General features: G+C 39.0%; 1 protein-coding gene across 1 annotated transcript in view; it reads left to right on the top strand.

The window, feature by feature from the left end:
- NPAS3 (neuronal PAS domain protein 3) overlaps positions 1–18,035 on the top strand; it is a 940,521-nt gene that overhangs the window by 230,115 nt on the left and 692,371 nt on the right. Inside the window, exon 2 of the mRNA XM_010847026.1 lies at positions 13,939–13,993. Coding sequence (XP_010845328.1) covers positions 13,974–13,993 — 20 coding nt within the window. The 5' untranslated portion in view covers positions 13,939–13,973. The remainder of the gene's footprint in view (positions 1–13,938; positions 13,994–18,035) is intronic.

Genomic DNA, 18,035 nt, shown 5'->3' with positions numbered 1-18,035 from the left:
GGATTTGGTTAGTTCTGTTTCTACTAATGTCCTGACATGCACAATCACCATCCTGTTTTGGGTCCCCATCAATTTGTTTGTCGGTCACCTAGTCCAGGGGTCTGTTGATCTCCATGGAATGTCTTTACAGGTAAATCAGAGGCTGAATGGAGGTTCTTCAAGTGAGATACAGAAATGATTAAATATTTTGGAGAAGAGAGGGGAAGCAAGAAAGAATAATCAGGATAGAGTGGCAATAGAGGACCTTAGAGACAGCTCAGGTGAAGAGCTAGCAGGGATGGTAGGATTTGAGGTTGTGTGTCAGGAGTGTCCATGGAGAGGAGATGCAAGAGAAGCATATGGACTGTAATGGCCACAGATGCTAAGCACCCGTGAGGGAAAGTTGGTTACTTCACAGGTCATTTCATGTCACTTATATGTAGATTGATGTGGAAAAGGAAACAAGAAGAAACATTTGGGGAAAAGAATTCTGTCGTTGCTGATACTTTAATGATGTAAGTATGTCCTAAATTATTGAAGTTTTCCTCTGATAGTTATACAAAATTTTTATATCTAAGAATCCATAGAAGAAACCATAATTGATCTGATGTGTTTGACACATATTGATTTACATAATTTAAAATGTAGATAGTAAAGGCAGAATTCTTGTATGTTATCAGATTATGCCCAAAATACATTTCTATAAAGTTCTTCCTGTGCTTTTCCAGAATTTGAAGGGTTGCCATCAGATGAGATACATATTGCCTAAAATTTTAGAACTTACATAGCCTGTTTTTTTCATTTCTGAAAATAATCTCATTAAAAACCTGTTTGTACAAAAACTATTCTTTATGTTTTTGACATACTGACCAAGGTGAAACTGAAATTTGACCATTCAAAGATTTCTTTCCTTTAGGAAGCATGTCTACTTGCTTCAATGGGAAGCAAAATAAAATGGAAGAGATGTTTAAATAGTTTTTTATTCATAGTTGTTAACAATGTAACAAGCAATTAACTTTTTGGCATAGTGATAAATCTGCTTCTCTACGAAGGTGTTTTGTGTTTTAATAAGTGGCAATGCATGCTAGTATATTCATTTTTATTGAAAAGTTGAGTGAAAAAATGGAATTTAATTCATAAGGTATTGCCTTGGGCTTATTGAGATCTTATGTGCAATATCCCAATGGGATGGCATCATATTCAGCAGAGTATTATCTTAAAAAAGTAATCAGCAACAAATCAAGTTAAAGTATCCTAGTATTTGTGGAGTGTTATCCTTGATCTGGGCTTCCCTGGTGGCTCAGATGATAAAGACTGCCTACAATGCGGGAGACCCAGGTTCGATCCCTGGTTCAGAAAGATACCCTGGAGAAGGGATTGGCAACCCACTCCAGTATTCTAGTTTTAAGAATTCCATTGACAGAGGAGCCTGGCAGGCTACAGTTCATGGGGTCACAAGGAGTCAGACATGGCTGAACAACTAACACTATCATCTTTGATCTACTCGATCTCTAAAATAAATTTAAAAACAAATTATTTGATAATGCTGAAGCAGCATTATTGGAATATGGTTTTAGAAGAGCAACAAAATCAAAGGTTAGTATAATTACTAGGAGATAGTACTTACAAAGTTCTTATCATCATGTGTTCATTTATTTATGAATTTGCTATTTGTTCATTCACTTAATTTTATTACATATCTGTTCTATTTTTAGAGGGAATAGATAAAAGGTCTTATTTATCTAGAAACTTACCAACATAATTGTGATTTATACATGCTTAGTGAAGACAAATGGTACCTACGTTGTAAATGTCAAACAATAGCACATTTTAGCTATATAAATTTTTTATTTAAAATTGTGGTATGATTATATGTGTGTGTATATATATACACACACACACACACACACACACATAATGTAAAAATGACCATTTAAACCATTTATGTACACTATTCAGTGGCTTTAGTTAAATTTACAGTGCTGTGCAACCATCAGCACTATGTACTTCCAAAATTTTGTCCTGACCCCAGAAATTCTGTACCCGTTCAACAGTAATTTCCCACCACTGCCACCCCACTTTTTATTCCCTGGTAAACTCTATATTCTGTCTCTATGAATTTGTCTATTCTGGGTATTTTATACAGTAGAATCATATAATATCTTTTGTGTCTGGCCTATTTTACTCAGTATGTTTTCTTGGTAGATGTATATTATTAGTCGCTTAGTTGTGCCCAACTCTTTGCGACCCCATGGACTGCAGCCCACCAGGCTTCTCTGTCCACGAGATTTTCCAGGCAAGGATACTGGAGTGGGTTGCCATTTCCTTCTCCAGGAGATCTTCCCAACCCAGGGATTGAACCCGGGTTTCCTGAACTGCAGGCAGATTCTTTACCAGCTGAGCTACAGGGGTTGTAGCATGTATCAAAACATTGTTTTTTTTTTATGGCTGATAACATTCCACTGTATGTATAGTCCACATATTGTGTGTTATTTATGGTGTTGATGGACACTGGATTATTTCCAACTTTTCTCTATTGTGAATAATGCTGCAGTGAACATTGTACATTGGTGTACAAGTATCTGTTTCAGTCCTGTTTTTAATTCTTTTGAGTATACACCTTGGAGTAGTATAGCTGGGTCATGTGGCAATCTCGCATTTAAGTATTTGAGGAACTGCCAAACTGATTTCCATAGCAGATGTACCATTTTACATTCCCACCTGAAAGTATTAGGCTTCCAATTTCTCTGTATCCTCACCAGAACTTGTTATTTTCCATGTTTTGTTTTTGTTTTGATTATAGCCATCCAGTGTGTGTGAAATGATATCTCATTATGGTTTGAATTTACATTTCCCTAATGACTAATGATTGTGAGCATCTTTTCATGGGCTTATGGACTATTTATATCTGTTTTCATAGAAATGTCTATTCAAGTTCTTTGCCGCCTTTTAAACTGGGTTGTCTTTTTGTTTAGTTCTTTATGTAGTCTGCATATTAAACTCTTAACAGATAAATGATTTATAAATATTTTCTTCCTTTCTCTAGGTTTTCTTTTAACTATTATGATTTTTTGATAATGTCCTATAGTTTTTGAAAGTTTTTGGTTTTGAAGTCTAGTTTTTCTAATTTTTCTTTTGTTTTTCATTCTTTTAGTGTCATATTTAAGAATGATGCCAAATTGAAGGTCATAAAGAATTTCTTTTGTTTTCTTTGGACAGTTTGATAATCTTAGTTATTGTATTTGGGTTGTTGATCCATTTTGAGTTCATTCTTACATGTGGTATGATAGTAGGGCCCAACTTCTTTCTTTTTTATTTGGTTGTTCTAGAACCATTTGTTGAAAACACTGTTCTTTCCCCATTAAGTAGACCTGTCACCCTTATCTAGAATCAGCTGGCCAGAGATGAATGGGTTTATTTCTGAAATCTCAGTTCTATTCCATTGGTCCAAATGTCTATCCTCATGCAAGTACCTCACTCTTTTGATGTCTATGCTTTATTGTAAACCAGGAAGTGTGAGTCTTTTTGAAACCAGGAAGTGTGAGTCTTCCAACTACTATTTTGATCATTTGGGATTCTTTGACATTCCAGTGAATGTTGGGATTGGCTTTTCCATTTCTCCACAAGAGGCTGTTAGAATTTTTATAGAGATTGAGTTGAATCTGGAGCTCACATTGGGCATAGTCATTTTGATACACTTTGGACTTGACTGGCTAGTATTTTGTTGAGGACTGGTTATGTGAATTTTATTGATTGCCAGACTGGATTTTCTTGAATGCATGCTTCAACAAAACATTGTCAGAGAAATGACGGACTTCTGAGTCTTACTTATCTGAGTGAATCCAAACAAATGTTTACTTAAATTTTTATAACTGGCCTTTGTATTTAAGTAATACAAAAACAGTTTCATCTGTGATGTTGGAGTGTCAGATGATGGATTAAACACTTTATACATTGTTTTAAAAAGTAGTAACAATTAGTGTCCTTACTTCACAATGTGGACATAGAAGCTTGGAGCTAGTAAATGGTAAAGCCAGGGTTTTTAACTCCTGTTTTTAGTCCTTGACTCCTGACTCCTAACTTTATAATGTCTAACCTGAGACATGAATCTATTTCAACAATGCAAAGAAAGAATAGTAGTGTCTGTAACCAAAGAATACCTTATGATGGGTTTGCTTGCATGTCTTCATTTACCCTAGTTCAGAACTCTTCAAACACAGTAATAACTGAATGCAGTAGAAATTCACAGGACTAGAGTAATTATTGTGCTATATTCAGATGCTATAGATGAGTGGATGAATTGATGGAAAAATATTACAAGAAATTCAAGAATGGCATGAATAAAATCTTTATAATCTAAATGCTCATGAATCAGTCTTTATCATTTCTAAACATCTTAGGCATTTTAAAGGACAGCAAGATTTCTCAGTAAAACAACGTGATTTTTCTGTGTAAATGTTGTGGCATAACAGGTGTGTTGGCTAGTGATAAGATACTCTGCCAAGCAACAAATAAATAATTGTGCATGAATCCCAGGAAGATGTTAGCCCTGGGGTATATTTGAATGTGATTTTTAAAATGGCATTCTATTTTTCTCTCCACATCAGAAATAGCTGCATACCCTATCTTGAATAGTGAGACTGACACTGCTTTTCATTGAATGAATCTTATTTTTAATATTTTAAAATATTATCATACAATATATCATGAATTCACTTCCCTCACCCCCAGCCTCTTTACCTGGATAATGCATTTAAAATCTCTTTGGTCATGTTTCCATTAAGAAGTCTTCCTAGGTTTTCTAAGCCTTCGTTAGTCACTGACTCCTAAGGCCTTCCATGGCACCCTGTTCTTATCCCTTTGTGGCAGTATCACCCTGATTTGCAGTTTTCTGTTTACTCAAGTAGAAGTCGTTCAGTTGTGTCTGACTCTTTGTGACTCCATGAACTGTACAGTCCATAGGATTCTCCAGGCCAGAATACTAGAGTGGGTAGCCTTTCCCTTCTCCAGGGGATCTTCCCCACCCAGGAGTCAAACTGGAGTTTCCCACATTGCAGGTGGATTCTTTACCAGCTGAGCCACAAGGGGAAGTTACTAGCCATCCCTTTAAGACATAAGTTCTTTGAGGGCAGAGAATGGATTTTGTTTAACAGTGTAACCTGTGCACACTCTTCAATGGCTGGCTCTTAGGAAATTCTCAGTATTGAAAAGAGATAATAAAATAAGTTTGTGTTACTTGCAAATATTTCAAGTGCCTCTTTCAATACAGTCTACCCCAACTCTAACAGTTGCTTTTCTTCACTTGGGAAAGTTCCTGTTCTGTAATCAACTTTGTTACCATTTCCAACTGGCAGATCTGAGGAGGTTCATGAAGATGCTTCATAGAGGGAATTCCTTCATGGTCCCACGGTTAGTACTCGGTGTTTTCACTTATGGGACCCGGGCTTGATCTCTGGTCAGGGAACTAAGATTCCATGAGCCAAGTGACATAGAAAAAAAAAAAAAAAAGACTTCATCTATATACCTGAATATATTACATTTTTGTTTTCACTGGAAAATTATATACATTTTAATGTTTTCATGTCACTGACCAGTTATTCCAGAGTAGAGTATGGGGGCAGTTGGACTGTGACATCCGCCATGCCACTGATCATCAGGCTCCATTTCACTGCCATAACTAGTACAGCTTCTCCCTTGTTGATCTCCAAATAGAAACACATCTGGTTGAAGAGCAGACCCTTCCTAGATGGAAAGACACTTGTCTCCTGGGAAGGGATGTTGACAGCCTTTAATAATAGGGCATTGGATGTGATTGCTTTTATACTATATTGAAGTGAAGTGAAGTCACTCAGTTGTGTCTGACTCTTTACAACCCCATGGACTGTAGCCTACCAGGCTCCTCTGTCCATGGAATTTTCCAGGGAATAATACTGGAGTGGGTTGCCATTTCCTTCTCCAGGGGATCTTCCCAACCCAGGGATCGAACCCGGGTCTCCCGCACTGCAAGCAGACGCTTTACCATCTGAGCCATCAGGGAAACCCTTTTACTATATTAAGAATAGTCATATTATGAGTACTGAAAACTGGCAAAGTTAATAAGCCTGAAGAAGCCTTTTCTTGCTTCACCATCCTTGTGAATGCACCCCTCTGTGTTGAGCACTGGCGCTTGGAAGTGCTGAGTTTCCTGTTTGCTGAAGTGGTGGTCTTTATAGGATACAGGGTCAAGTAAAAGATATGGAACAGACTGATTTTCATTTAAAAAAATTTTTTTAAGTCACTAAGTCTGTGGCAATTTGTTACAGCAATAATAAAATTTTAAATTCTTTAAAAAAAATCAGTTGGTGTCTAAGATAAAAGACTTGCATCAAATCCTATTCTTTATTCTTTTTTTTTTTCTCTTCACGTATCACTTCTATGCTGACCATATGCAGGTTTTGGGTGACATCTTTGGTCCCCAAAGGAAATAGAGTAGGGAAGGATGAAATCAAAATATCAAGTAGTAAATGTGTAGAATCAAATTTGAGCTTTAAAAGAGTATGTTAATGGGACCAGTTTGGGCCTGAATTTGTGTTGGTTGGTGGAAGACAGCTAAAGTTCATTAAGAAAACTTCCTAGAAGAACTGTCCTTTACATGAACAACGTCAAAATAAAACAGCAGACTTGGAAGATAATAGATGAGATATAGGAAGTGGAAAAATAGGCAAGGATTTCAAAAATGTATTGCCTTCTGATTGAAAAATGGATTATTTCCATCCATGAGTGATGTTCAAAGGTTTAACAACAGACTAGCCTGGACACTGGACTTATCACAACATGGGCCACAGGAGGAGTGTCCTAGGCCCTTCTAAGATGTTACACTAGGTGGAGGCAGAGATGAGATTAGTTAAAAACTGGTATGGAAATATAGCAATATTTTATTAAACTGATGAGTCTATCTAGAGTTTTCTACCCTCCTACATTTCCAGTAATGATGGCACTGTTTGTTCCATCATTCCAGAGATGTCGCTACTCTGATGTTCCAGAGTAGTGATGTCTTTGGAAAGAGGAAAGATGAAGTATTCTTTGGAAATTTATTTTGTGTAGTTGAGAGGTGTGAGGGTATTCATCTTTAATAAATGAAGCATTTCAATAAATAAACTCAAGTACTTTTATGAAATATACCTGTATTAGGTATTATATTGGCATGAAGCCACCATTTTCCCAATGCACAGTATGTCTTATCTTTTTGAGTAGCAGAATTGGAGAAGGCAATGGCAACCCACTCCAGTACTCTTGCCTGGAAAATCCCATGGGCGGAGGAGCCTGGTAGGCTGCAGTCCATGGGGTCGCGAAGAGTCTGACACGACTGAGCTAGTTCACTTTGACTTTTTACTTTCATGCATTGGAGAAGGAAATGGCAACCCACTCCAGTGTTCTTGCCTGGAGAATCCCAGGGACGGGGGAGCCTGGTGGGCTGCCGTCTATGGGGTTACACAGAGTTGGACACGACTGAAGTGACTTAGCAGCAGCAGCAGCAGCAGCTCTACAGGAGCCCCTGATGCTGCAGCTCTAGTGCAGTCACTCTCAGTCTGATCTCTTGGGTTTGCATCCTGGTCTCTATGCCCTGCTGGATATGGTTTGTGGACTGCTGCTGCTAACCTAGAATAAACTGCAGTGAATCGCTCAGAGGGGACTAGAGAAAGAGGAGGAAAAAAAGCAGTTAAGATGATAAGGGAACACTTTGAGGAAAGAATCTGCCTGCCAAGGCAGGATATATAAGAGGTGCGAGTTTGATCCTTGGATCGGGAAGATCCCCTGGAGGAGGAAATGGCAAACCACTCCAGTATTCTTGCCTGAAAAATCCCATGGACAGAGGAGCCTGGTGGGCTACAGTCCATGGGGTCAGAAAGAGTCAGACCCGACTGAGTGTCTGAGCACAACGATGTTTAATATAGTTCTAGATGTCAGGGAAGAGCATGATGAGCATCAGCTACGTGGGACAGTGAGCGCCTGAAGCAGACACGTGGACAGTAGTTTCTGCAGTGATGCCCCAGCACACAGTATCCTGAGGCACACGGTGCTTCTCACAGAGGTGGGGAGAGAAGAGAGGAAAATGAGTAGAAGGTATGTTTTCTTAGATTTGATTCCTTGTCATGTCCTGGTTACCTTAACTGTCAGTCTTAAGTAGGCAGAAGTTGGGAGCCAGATTAAAGGAAAGGGAGAAAAGTAATAAGAGGGGAAAGTGGCTGAATGTTTGATGGAAATTTGTCTGGAATGAAGATGGGAGCTAAAAGAAAAGTCAAAGCAGGGGATTTTGAGAGATGGTCAGAGAAATTAGAACACATAAATAGAACAGAGGCCATCTGGTGGGTTTGATATTTGTGGAGAATACTTTCTAATACAAGATTGGAGTGAGAGAGAGTAAGAGAGAGAATTCTTGATGGTTTTGGCATCTTAAAATCTCTTGTGCAAACTTGGTTTAAAAATATGGTCCTCTCAGACGAGGCTGAAGTCTGAGTCATTGACTATGACTGACAGGTGTCAGTTTTGTTGAGAAAAGGGAGAGAACTGTTTTACCTGGAGGTTGGGTTATCTCCATTAACAACGCAGTTAATCTTTGTAGTTAATTCTTACAGTTTATAAGAGTGTACATATTCTTAATGTAGCAAATAACCTTCCACATTTTAACCCTCAAGTAAAGGACAGGGGAGGGGTGAGTGAAATGTTTTATTGAATTCAGTAGAACTGGTAGGTTAGAGGTAATTGTATAAGGATGTGGCTATAGACTTGAAGCTAGAAAGTTTCATATGCTTGTTACCAGGTCTGTCAGGAAATACAGGAACGTTTTTGCATGTACCTCATTTTGCCATCACTTTGATATTGTGAGAATACTCCTCAAATAAAAGATTGTTGGATGTTAAGCCTTAGTCTTCAAGCTGACTCACATGGCATTTATTTTCTCCTGATTGAGGGAAATAGCACTGGGAGGTGGTGATTTCAGATTGAACAACCAGGGAACCAAATTAGATAAATTTGAAACTTGAGTACTCAAAGATTGCAAGGTCATTAGTATGAATGTGTAGGTGTATAATGAAAGTACATGGTTTGTGTATATTTATGGAAACAAAACAAACCAACAAAAAAACAGGTGGGGGCAGGCAGAGGAAGGAAGTATTTTTAGTTACTCACGTGAATATTGAACTCATCCATAATAAGGACTGGGCACTAAATGGAGGAAGTGATGGCAGAAAATCAGATTGTGTAGGTTCAGATATGGAGAACAGGTGTTAAATAGGAAAAGGGAATATCTAAATCTGACTTAGTGGGATAATGGGACAAAAAGTCCCTCCCATAATATAAATTACTGTCTTCTGATTTGAGAAAAATTCTTTCACGATTTCATATTTCTGCAATATCATTAGAAGAAATTGTTAATGTAACTTCAAATTTTATCTTTTAAACATTGAGTAGTTTGGAAGGTTATGCTTAATAATGCTTTTATGTTGTCTAATTGGTAACTTGTTAACATTTTTATTTAATGTCAGCGAGGAAAAAATTAAAATTAAATGGCTACTATAAAATGTGATTAGTGATTCAAATGACAAAAAGGAAAAGTCTTTTGTCTGGGGTTACACGTATCTGTGTGCAGGCTTCCTCCTTACCAATATTCTCCTTTTACTTTCTGTCAGCCCGTTTTCATTGCATGTAAAAAGCAAGTGAACAATCTTCCAAAATCTCCCCCCATCTAAAACCATTTCTTTCCTTTTAAACATATATTCAGACAAACCCTACAGCGCTCTTCATTTATCTCTTTGTTTCTCTGTGGTTCTGCTGTGGCTACCACGTGTGTGTATGGCTTTCCTACCAATAATATAGTAAATTATTTAACCTATAAGAGCTTTCTTCTTGAAATCTCCCTCTCTTCCCACAGGTATAAGGATGTATACAGAGCATTCAATAAGTAATCAATGAATGATGGATGAGTGAAAAATCGACTGAATGAATAAATCACACGGATCCTTTTTGGAAGATGGCAATTGCATATGTTGGGTCTAGATTTTAAATTTACTAACTGAAAATATTGTCATTTTAGTTTTTAAAAATACATTTAATATTTTTCCTGATTGTCTTTTCACAGTAACAAATATGTGAGTAGTTTGATATTTTCAACACTTTTCTCTGGAATCCCTCTCGGCTCCCTTTGTTTTTCAAGCCCTTTCTTCAACTACATCAGATTAAGCAATATCTCATGGCACATTTTATTTTACAGGTAGTTTAAATAAACATCATTTTAATATCCCTAGAAAACCAAACTTAAAGATAGTAGCCAAACAAAATGTAGCAGTAAAATGAGTGGGCATATAGTTGTGTTGCTGCTGCTGCTAAATCGCTTCAGTCATGTCCGACTCTGTGAGACCCCATATCGGCAGCCCACCAGGCTCCCCCATCCCTGGGATTCTCCAGGCAAGAACACTGGAGTGGGTTGCCATTTCCTTCTTCAATGCGTGAAAGTGAAGTCGCTCAGTCATGTCTGACTGTTTGCGACCCCATGGACTGCAGCCTACCAGGCTCCTCTGTCCATGGGATTTTCCAGGCAAGAGTACTGGAGTGGGTTGCCATTGCCCAACTGTTATAGTATAATTATATTATTCTTATCATATTTAACTTTTATTACCCTTGAATTTGACAATGTTAGGCATATAATCATTTTGAAATTTTTTCTGCTCTGGGTTCCAGACTCTTTCCTTTATATTCAGTTTGTAATTGTCCACATGGGGATCTGGTCTCATCCAGTGGTCATTTATAATTTCTCCCTCTTCTCTTTCATGCTAACATGTAAGCTGGCTCAAACCTTCCCAGCATTAAGACAACTTCTCTTCACTCTATGTCCATTTCTAGTTATATTTTCTTTCCTTCACAGCCAAATTTCACAAAACTACAATGAATGCTCTGCTACTGCTGCTAAGTCACTTCAGTTGTGTCCAACTCTGTGCGACCCCATAGACGGCAGCCCATCAGGCTCCCCCGTCCCTGGGATTCTCCAGGCAAGAACACTGGAGTGGGTTGCCATTTCCTTCTCCAATGCATGAAAGTGAAAAGTGACAGTGAAGTTGCTCAGTCGTGTCGGTCTCTTAGCGACCCCATGGACTGCAGCCTGCCAGGCTCCTCCACCCATGGGATTTTCCAGGCAAGAGTACTGGAGTGGGGTGCCACTAAATTTCTGCTACTCCATGGGAATCTGGCTCTTGGTTCCCCACTGTCTCCCATCCTTCTACTTTGTGGGAATTCTTCTGGCACTGCCCACTTATCATCAACATTCCACAGGCTCTTTAACTCCCCTCTTTTGACTTTGTGGACAAGTACCTTCTACCACAAAACCTCTCTTCCTTTGACTTCAGTAACTCCACTGTTTGGGAATCCTACCGCCTCCCTTTAAGTTGCCTTTATGGCTCCCTTTCCCCCTAGTTCTCCTGTGTCTTTTGATGAACTTAAGAAATCTATCCTTGGATTTTTGCTGTCTCACTCTATGCTCTCTCCTACAGCTCATCTAAGCCCAGGAGGACTTAAATCACATGCTTTTTCATCCACCTTATCATATCTCTTTATGGCAAGTTCAGACCCATGTGATCTCCTGGCCAAAACCTGCAGAGTGTCCTTATTACTCTCTGTGACGTGTTCCTGGTAATCTTGTAATTGTACTCGGCGTTGAATTCAGAGTATTCCTAAAGTGCACAAAACTCACTTATCTTCATTGCTTATAATCTTTTAATGACTCCTCATTGTCAAAATACAATGGTGAAATTCCTTGGATTAGCTTTAAGCAGTTCTGTGTTCTGACCCTTGCTGAATTCTTCAGCCTCACAGTCTTCCTCCACTCCTCACATTATATATACATATGTGTGTGTGTGTGTGTGTGTGTGTGTGCGCATTGTAAGTTGGTACTGCTTTATGATTTAGCATTTTCCCCATGATGTTAGTTTTGTCCAACACACCCACCTCATTACTGCCAGTATCCTTGAGAACTCTCACTTTTAATGACTTGTCTGAAGGACTCCTTATCCAATGACACTGTCCTTGATTTGAGATATAATTAACCATTATTTTATTTGTAGTTTCATGGTATCCTGAACTGCTTTTCCTGCCCTCTTGAAGCTTATACTTTAGTTAGAAACATAGTTTAAACAAGCAATTCGAACCTAGTATGATTGGTACTTGGGAAGAATAGGGTGCCACAGAGCATTTCAGAAGGATGCTTGACTCAGACTTTAAGAGGAAGTGATTGCTGGTAGGAGATTGGAAGGATGAGTAGGTCTTATCTAGGAAAGGGAGAAGAGGGAAATGGGAATGATTCCAGGAGGAAAGGCACTGAGGAGTTGAGGGAGAGAGGAACTGACAGTCTTCCTATGGCTGGAGTGTAAATTCAGGGTGTGGAATTGGAGAAGAGATAGGATCTGTTCATGCAAAGCCTTTGCAACATGTTGATGAGTTTGGCGCTTATGCTAATAGCAGTGGGAAGACATGTAAGTGTGAGTAGAAGAGAAACCTGAGCAGATAAAGGTTTCTCTGATTATTGTGATGAGCAAAGATTGGAAATGGGCCACAAATAGAGGAGTTAGGAGGTTACTACAGTGATTCAGGAAAGATGATGGTGACTTATAGTAGGTGGTAGCCCATATGGATAGAAGTCAATTATAGAGATGATTAGGAATAAGAGAATTTTTAAGTGATTGGATATCTGAGGAAGTATGGGAAGAAATCCAGGATGCTTCAGTGTTTTGATGTGGACAGTGGGTGGTGCCATTTAACAAGAGCAAACACCACTGGGGAGAGTCAAGCTGGCCAGCGAAGGTGAAAATCTTAGTTTTGTGTTTTGAGGTTTCTGTGTGATGTGAAAATAAGGATGATTCCTAGGCAATCTGAAGCCAAAAGACAGTCTGACTTGTTTATTGGCTTTTACTGAGTTGTAACATTTTTGATCATGTCTCAGTCATCCTTGAATGCCTGTGACTGTCATACAATTGGCTTTCAAGAACTATTGAGTGAGTGAATGAACGAATGAAAAGGAAATACTCTCTAGGTTGACCTTCCCTACCTATTCTTCTCCCCAAAGGGTTGTATTTAGAATTTGTAGCCAATCAAGATTATCCTGTTAACCTTTTCAGAATTCTTATCATGAACACTTCTAGTATAGCAGAAGAACTGGAAACAAGAATACACCCTAAAATATCAGAGATAAAGGTAGGAGCTGTTTCCCTCCTCAGAGTTTATAAGCAAATCTTTTCTGATTCCAGGTTGGTACTGCTCTCTCACTGTTTCTTCCCAAGATTCAGTTTGTTTGTGACTTTAATGAAGGTCTCACATAGATACTCCTATTTTGTGTTACCTGTGTTAATGTTCAGAAGATGAAAAATGACTGTAGTTTTAAACTCCAAGAAGTTCAGATTTTTGCAAGGCAAAGTTACCTACATAATGAGAAAAGGAGTCATGCCTTTCAAAGTGTATATGGATGGGTGTCATTTCCCCCTTGTATTATATTCATTTGAACTTAATCTGATGTTATCCCTAGATATTTAAAAAAAAAAGTAGTAAAGATTCTTGTGTAAAATAACATTGCCTCAAAGATAGCCAAGTGAGTTCTTGATTGAATGGAGACTTTTTTGAGAAGTCATAGGCACGCACACACCTGTCTCATATAAGGGCCTCGTTGGACTGGGTTATAATGCTGGCCAAGGAAACTCTTTGGAAGAGAGCCGCTGAGGAACCGCAGATGTTCTGGGTTCCTTTGGCAGTGAGGCACAATGTGAGTTAAGGTTAAGACTTGGGAGCTAAAGAATAGAACTAAGCTAGGGTTTTGGTTTTTTTTTTTTTTTTTCTTTCTTTCAGCAAGCCATCCCCAAGGTCGTGGACTCTGTCTTAAAAATTCTGGAAGTCTGAAGTGATTAAGAATTGAACTTTCTTATGTTTATCATACACTACTAGGAAAGAAATCAAGTGAATCTGAGCTCTGATGAGGAATGCGGGGGCTTCAGTCAAGGTAGCTGCAATCAGAATATAATTCAAGATGCTGGGCTAGGCGATCCCTGATTTCTGCAAAAAGACAAGTAGAGACCAAAAAAAGTCACTCTTGATCTTCACTTTTAACTTTGCTTTGCAAATTAAGTCTCTAAAATAGTGTCCTTGATTGAGGTGAACCATGTGCCCTTTTCCGTTATATTTCGCTTAACTCTCTCTCTGCAGTGTAAGTACACTCTGGTTGTGCCTGGGTATTTGGAGACTTGTTTGGCTGAAAATACTGCAATAGTTTTGTAAGACATTATCTTGCAATACTGAAGGGCTTTTATAATTTTATTGTAGAGGTGTCTGGTCTCCAGCAATGAAGCAATAGAATGTAAGTGTTTTTTAAGTGAAACTTTTTTTTGCATGGATACCTTCAATTGTCATCTCTTTTTGTGACTCTCAAGTATTTTGCTCTCTCACCAGATTTCCTTTCTGCTATTCTATCTGAATATCAAAGTGTATATGCAGCATCAGGACCACTTCAGTGTCATAGCTCTGAAACTGAACTCATGATTTGCCACTCACATCTGATCCAGTTCCAGTGTTTCCTATCTTAGTGCATGGCATCACCACCTATTGAGTTATACAATCAGAAATCCTAGCTAGGAATGTATTTTTCCTTCTTGCTTCTCCTTCATCCTATATCCAGTTCATCAGTAAGCTCCATTGCCTTTTTTCTTTAGTATTTCCAGAGTCTACCTCCCTCTCTCAAATTCCCTGGAGATCACTCTAGTCCAGTGGTTCTCATCTAGGGGCAGTTGTGTCCCAGGTGGGCATTTGGCAAGAGCTGGAGACATGGAAACATTTTCGTCTCTCATAGGGATTGCTACTGATATCCAGTGGGCAGAAACCAGGGATGCTGTTATGCATTCTGTAATGCACAGGAAAGCCCCCCAAACACAGAATGATCCAGTTTCAACTAGCAGTTGTGCTCAGGTTGAGAATACCTGCGCTAGCAGAGGCCAGCGTCTTCTCATTCCTAAATTACCACATTAGCCCTTGAACTGCATTAGCCCTTCCTGCAGTTAATCTTAAGCAGTGCAAAGCCAGCACCAGTACCCTTCCTGACTTCTCACTAGTGTCAGGATAAAAGTGACACTTCCTCATCAGGGGAGGGAAGGCCCTGCAGGGTCTTGCTGTGGTTGCTGCTCCAGCCCTTATCCCTGTTGTTGCCAGCTTGCCTTCTGTTCTCTTGTTGTCGTGGCTTTTTTTCTCATCTTTGCCCATGCTTTGGTCTTCCTGCCTATGACTTTCACACATGCTCTTCTGTTTCTGGAACAGAATTCTCCCAACCTTTATCTTGTTAATTCCACTTGTTCATTCTTTAGTTTGTAACTTGAATATCTGTGTACTTAAGAGTCCCTTGGACTGCAAGGAGATCCACCCAGTCCATTCTGAAGATCAGTCCTGGGTGTTCTTTGGAAGGAATGATGCTAAAGCTGAAACTCCAGTACTTTGGCCACCTTATGTGAAGAGTTGACTCATTGGAAAACACTCTGATGCTGGGAGGGATTGGGGGCAGGAGGAGAAGGGGACGACAGAGGATGAGATGGCTGGATGGCATCACTGACTCGATGGACGTGAGTCTGGGTGAACTCCGGGAGTTGGTGATGGACAGGGAGGCCTGGCGTGCTGCGATTCATGGGGTCGCAAAGAGTCAGACACGACTGAGCAACTGAACTGAGCTGAATAGTGCTTTTTGAACTCTAGATTAATTTTTTGTTATGAATTATAATAGACCTGGACTTTTGTTATATCACTTAATATTGTTGTGAATCTGTTTTTCTCTTTTAAAAATGGGTATCCATAAAATAATAATAGCCAAAAATAGCTTAACACTTAGGCCAGGCACCCTTCTAGGTGCTCTGTATTTTTCTTTGACCCTCACTACAACCATATGTGATAGTTGTTACTTTACATTGTTACCGTATTTAGTAGAGTCTCAGATGCCTTTGCCTCAATGTCTCTGAAATTAGGTTGTGTCTTATTGTCAATGGCATCTTACATTTGGCAGAACATGGTATTAATTCCATTTTATGGATCAGGAAGTTGAAGCACAGAGAGATTAAGTCTCCTGCCCAAGATCACATAACTGATGATGATAGTGGCAGGATTCCAGTCCAGGAAGTCTGATGCCATGGACCAGATCTGCTTCAATTCAGTGCTTTCCTGCATTATAATGTTGCTGTGAGGATTATCAAGATTATATAGATGTCAAACATGTAGCTCATTGATGTATAGTAAGCACTGAATAAATGTCAGTTATTATTATTGGTACGTTTATTGTTTCTCTTTTTGTATAATTATTTCATGCTATCTCTTCCATAGAAAGGAAGATTTCAGAAGCACTAGACTTCTGTCTTCTGTTTCTCACTGTATCCATTTCTCTTAGCATTGTGCCAGGTAGTAAGTGTTTTTATTTTGACTGAATAAATGAATACATGAATGAAGAAAGGAACTATTAAGGGGAATTGGAGTCCTGGCATTTGACGTCACAAAGATTTGTCTTGTACGCTTAGTTTCTGCCTCTCTTATGACACTTACCCATGCTTTGTTGTAACATTTATTTGTGTAATTGTCTTTTGTCTCTGCACTGGATTATAAACTTCCCACATACATGGCATTGCAACCCCTGGTACCTACTACGGTTTTATTGTATAGAAGACACTCAGCACATACACGTTAGACTAATTGACTCTTGAGTCACCCTAGCACTTAACGCTATTTTTAGGACCCAGTATTCTCATGGAGGATTGTCTCTCTGATTTTTCTGATTGTCTCTCTGATTTTTTAGAAAAATTTAAAATTTTTCTAGGTTAAAAAAAAAGATTTGTTTTATTGAAATATAGATGATTTACATTATTATATTAGTTTCAGATATAAAGGCATAGTGACCCAAATATTTTTATGAATTATTTTCCGTTTAAATTTATTACAAAAATATTGGCTTTATTCCCTATGCTGTACCGTATATCCTTGTAGCTTATCTACTTTGTAGAGAGTTTGCACCTCTTAATTCCCTAACCCCAAATTCCCTCTTGCCTCTTCCCTCCCTCTACTGGTGGAACCACTAGTTCTCTATATCTGTGAGTCTGTTTCTGTTAAATTCCTTTGTTTGTTTCATTTTTTCAGATTCCACATGTAAGTGATAATGTGCATTTTTGTATTTCTCTGTTTGACTTATTTCATTAACCGTGATATCTTCCAGGTCCAACCATGTTCGCACAAATGGCAAAATTTCATTCTTTCTTATGGCTGAGTAATATTCCATTGTGTGTGTGTATATATATGCATCAGCAGTCCATGGTGGCGTAAAGAGTCAGATGCAACTGAACTGGATATACCACACCCTTTTTGTCCATTCTTCTGTTGAGGAACACTTAGGTTGATTCCATATCTTGACTGTGCTATGAACACTATAGTGCATGTATTGTTTTGAACTAGAGTTGTCATTTTCTTCAGATGTATACCCAGGAGTTGAATTGCTAGATCATATGGTAGTTCTGTTTTTAGTTTTTTGAGGAACTTCATAGTGTTTTCCATAGTGGTTTCACCAATAAATATGTTGGACTAATTGACTTATGAATCACCGTAGTACTTCCAGCTTTGTTCAAGACCCAGTACTCTTCTGGGGAAATGTTCTGTTCAGTTCAGTCGCTCAGTCGTGTCCGACTCTTTGCGACCCCATGAATCGCAGCACGCCAGGCCTCCCTGTCCATCACCAACTCCCGGAGTTCACTCAGACTCATGTCCATCGAGTCAGTAATGCCATCCAGCCGTCTCATCCTCTGTCATCCCCTTCTCCTCCTGCCCCCAATCCCTCCCAGCATCAGAGTCTTTTCCAATGAGTCAACTCTTCCCATGAGGTGGCCAAAGTACTGGAGTTTCAGCTTTAGCATCATTCCTTCCAAAGAAATCCCAGGGCTGATCTCCTTCAGAATGGACTGGTTGGATCTCCTTGCAGTCCAAGGGACTCTCAAGAGTCTTCTCCAACACCACAGTTCAAAAGCATCAATTCT

This window comes from Bison bison, unplaced genomic scaffold (genome assembly GCF_000754665.1).
Source record: "Bison bison bison isolate TAMUID 2011002044 unplaced genomic scaffold, Bison_UMD1.0 scf7180017864242, whole genome shotgun sequence".
Lineage (NCBI taxonomy): Eukaryota > Metazoa > Chordata > Mammalia > Artiodactyla > Bovidae > Bison > Bison bison.
Note: the sequence above shows the minus strand (reverse complement) of the source record. Positions and strands in the feature narration are given on the sequence as shown.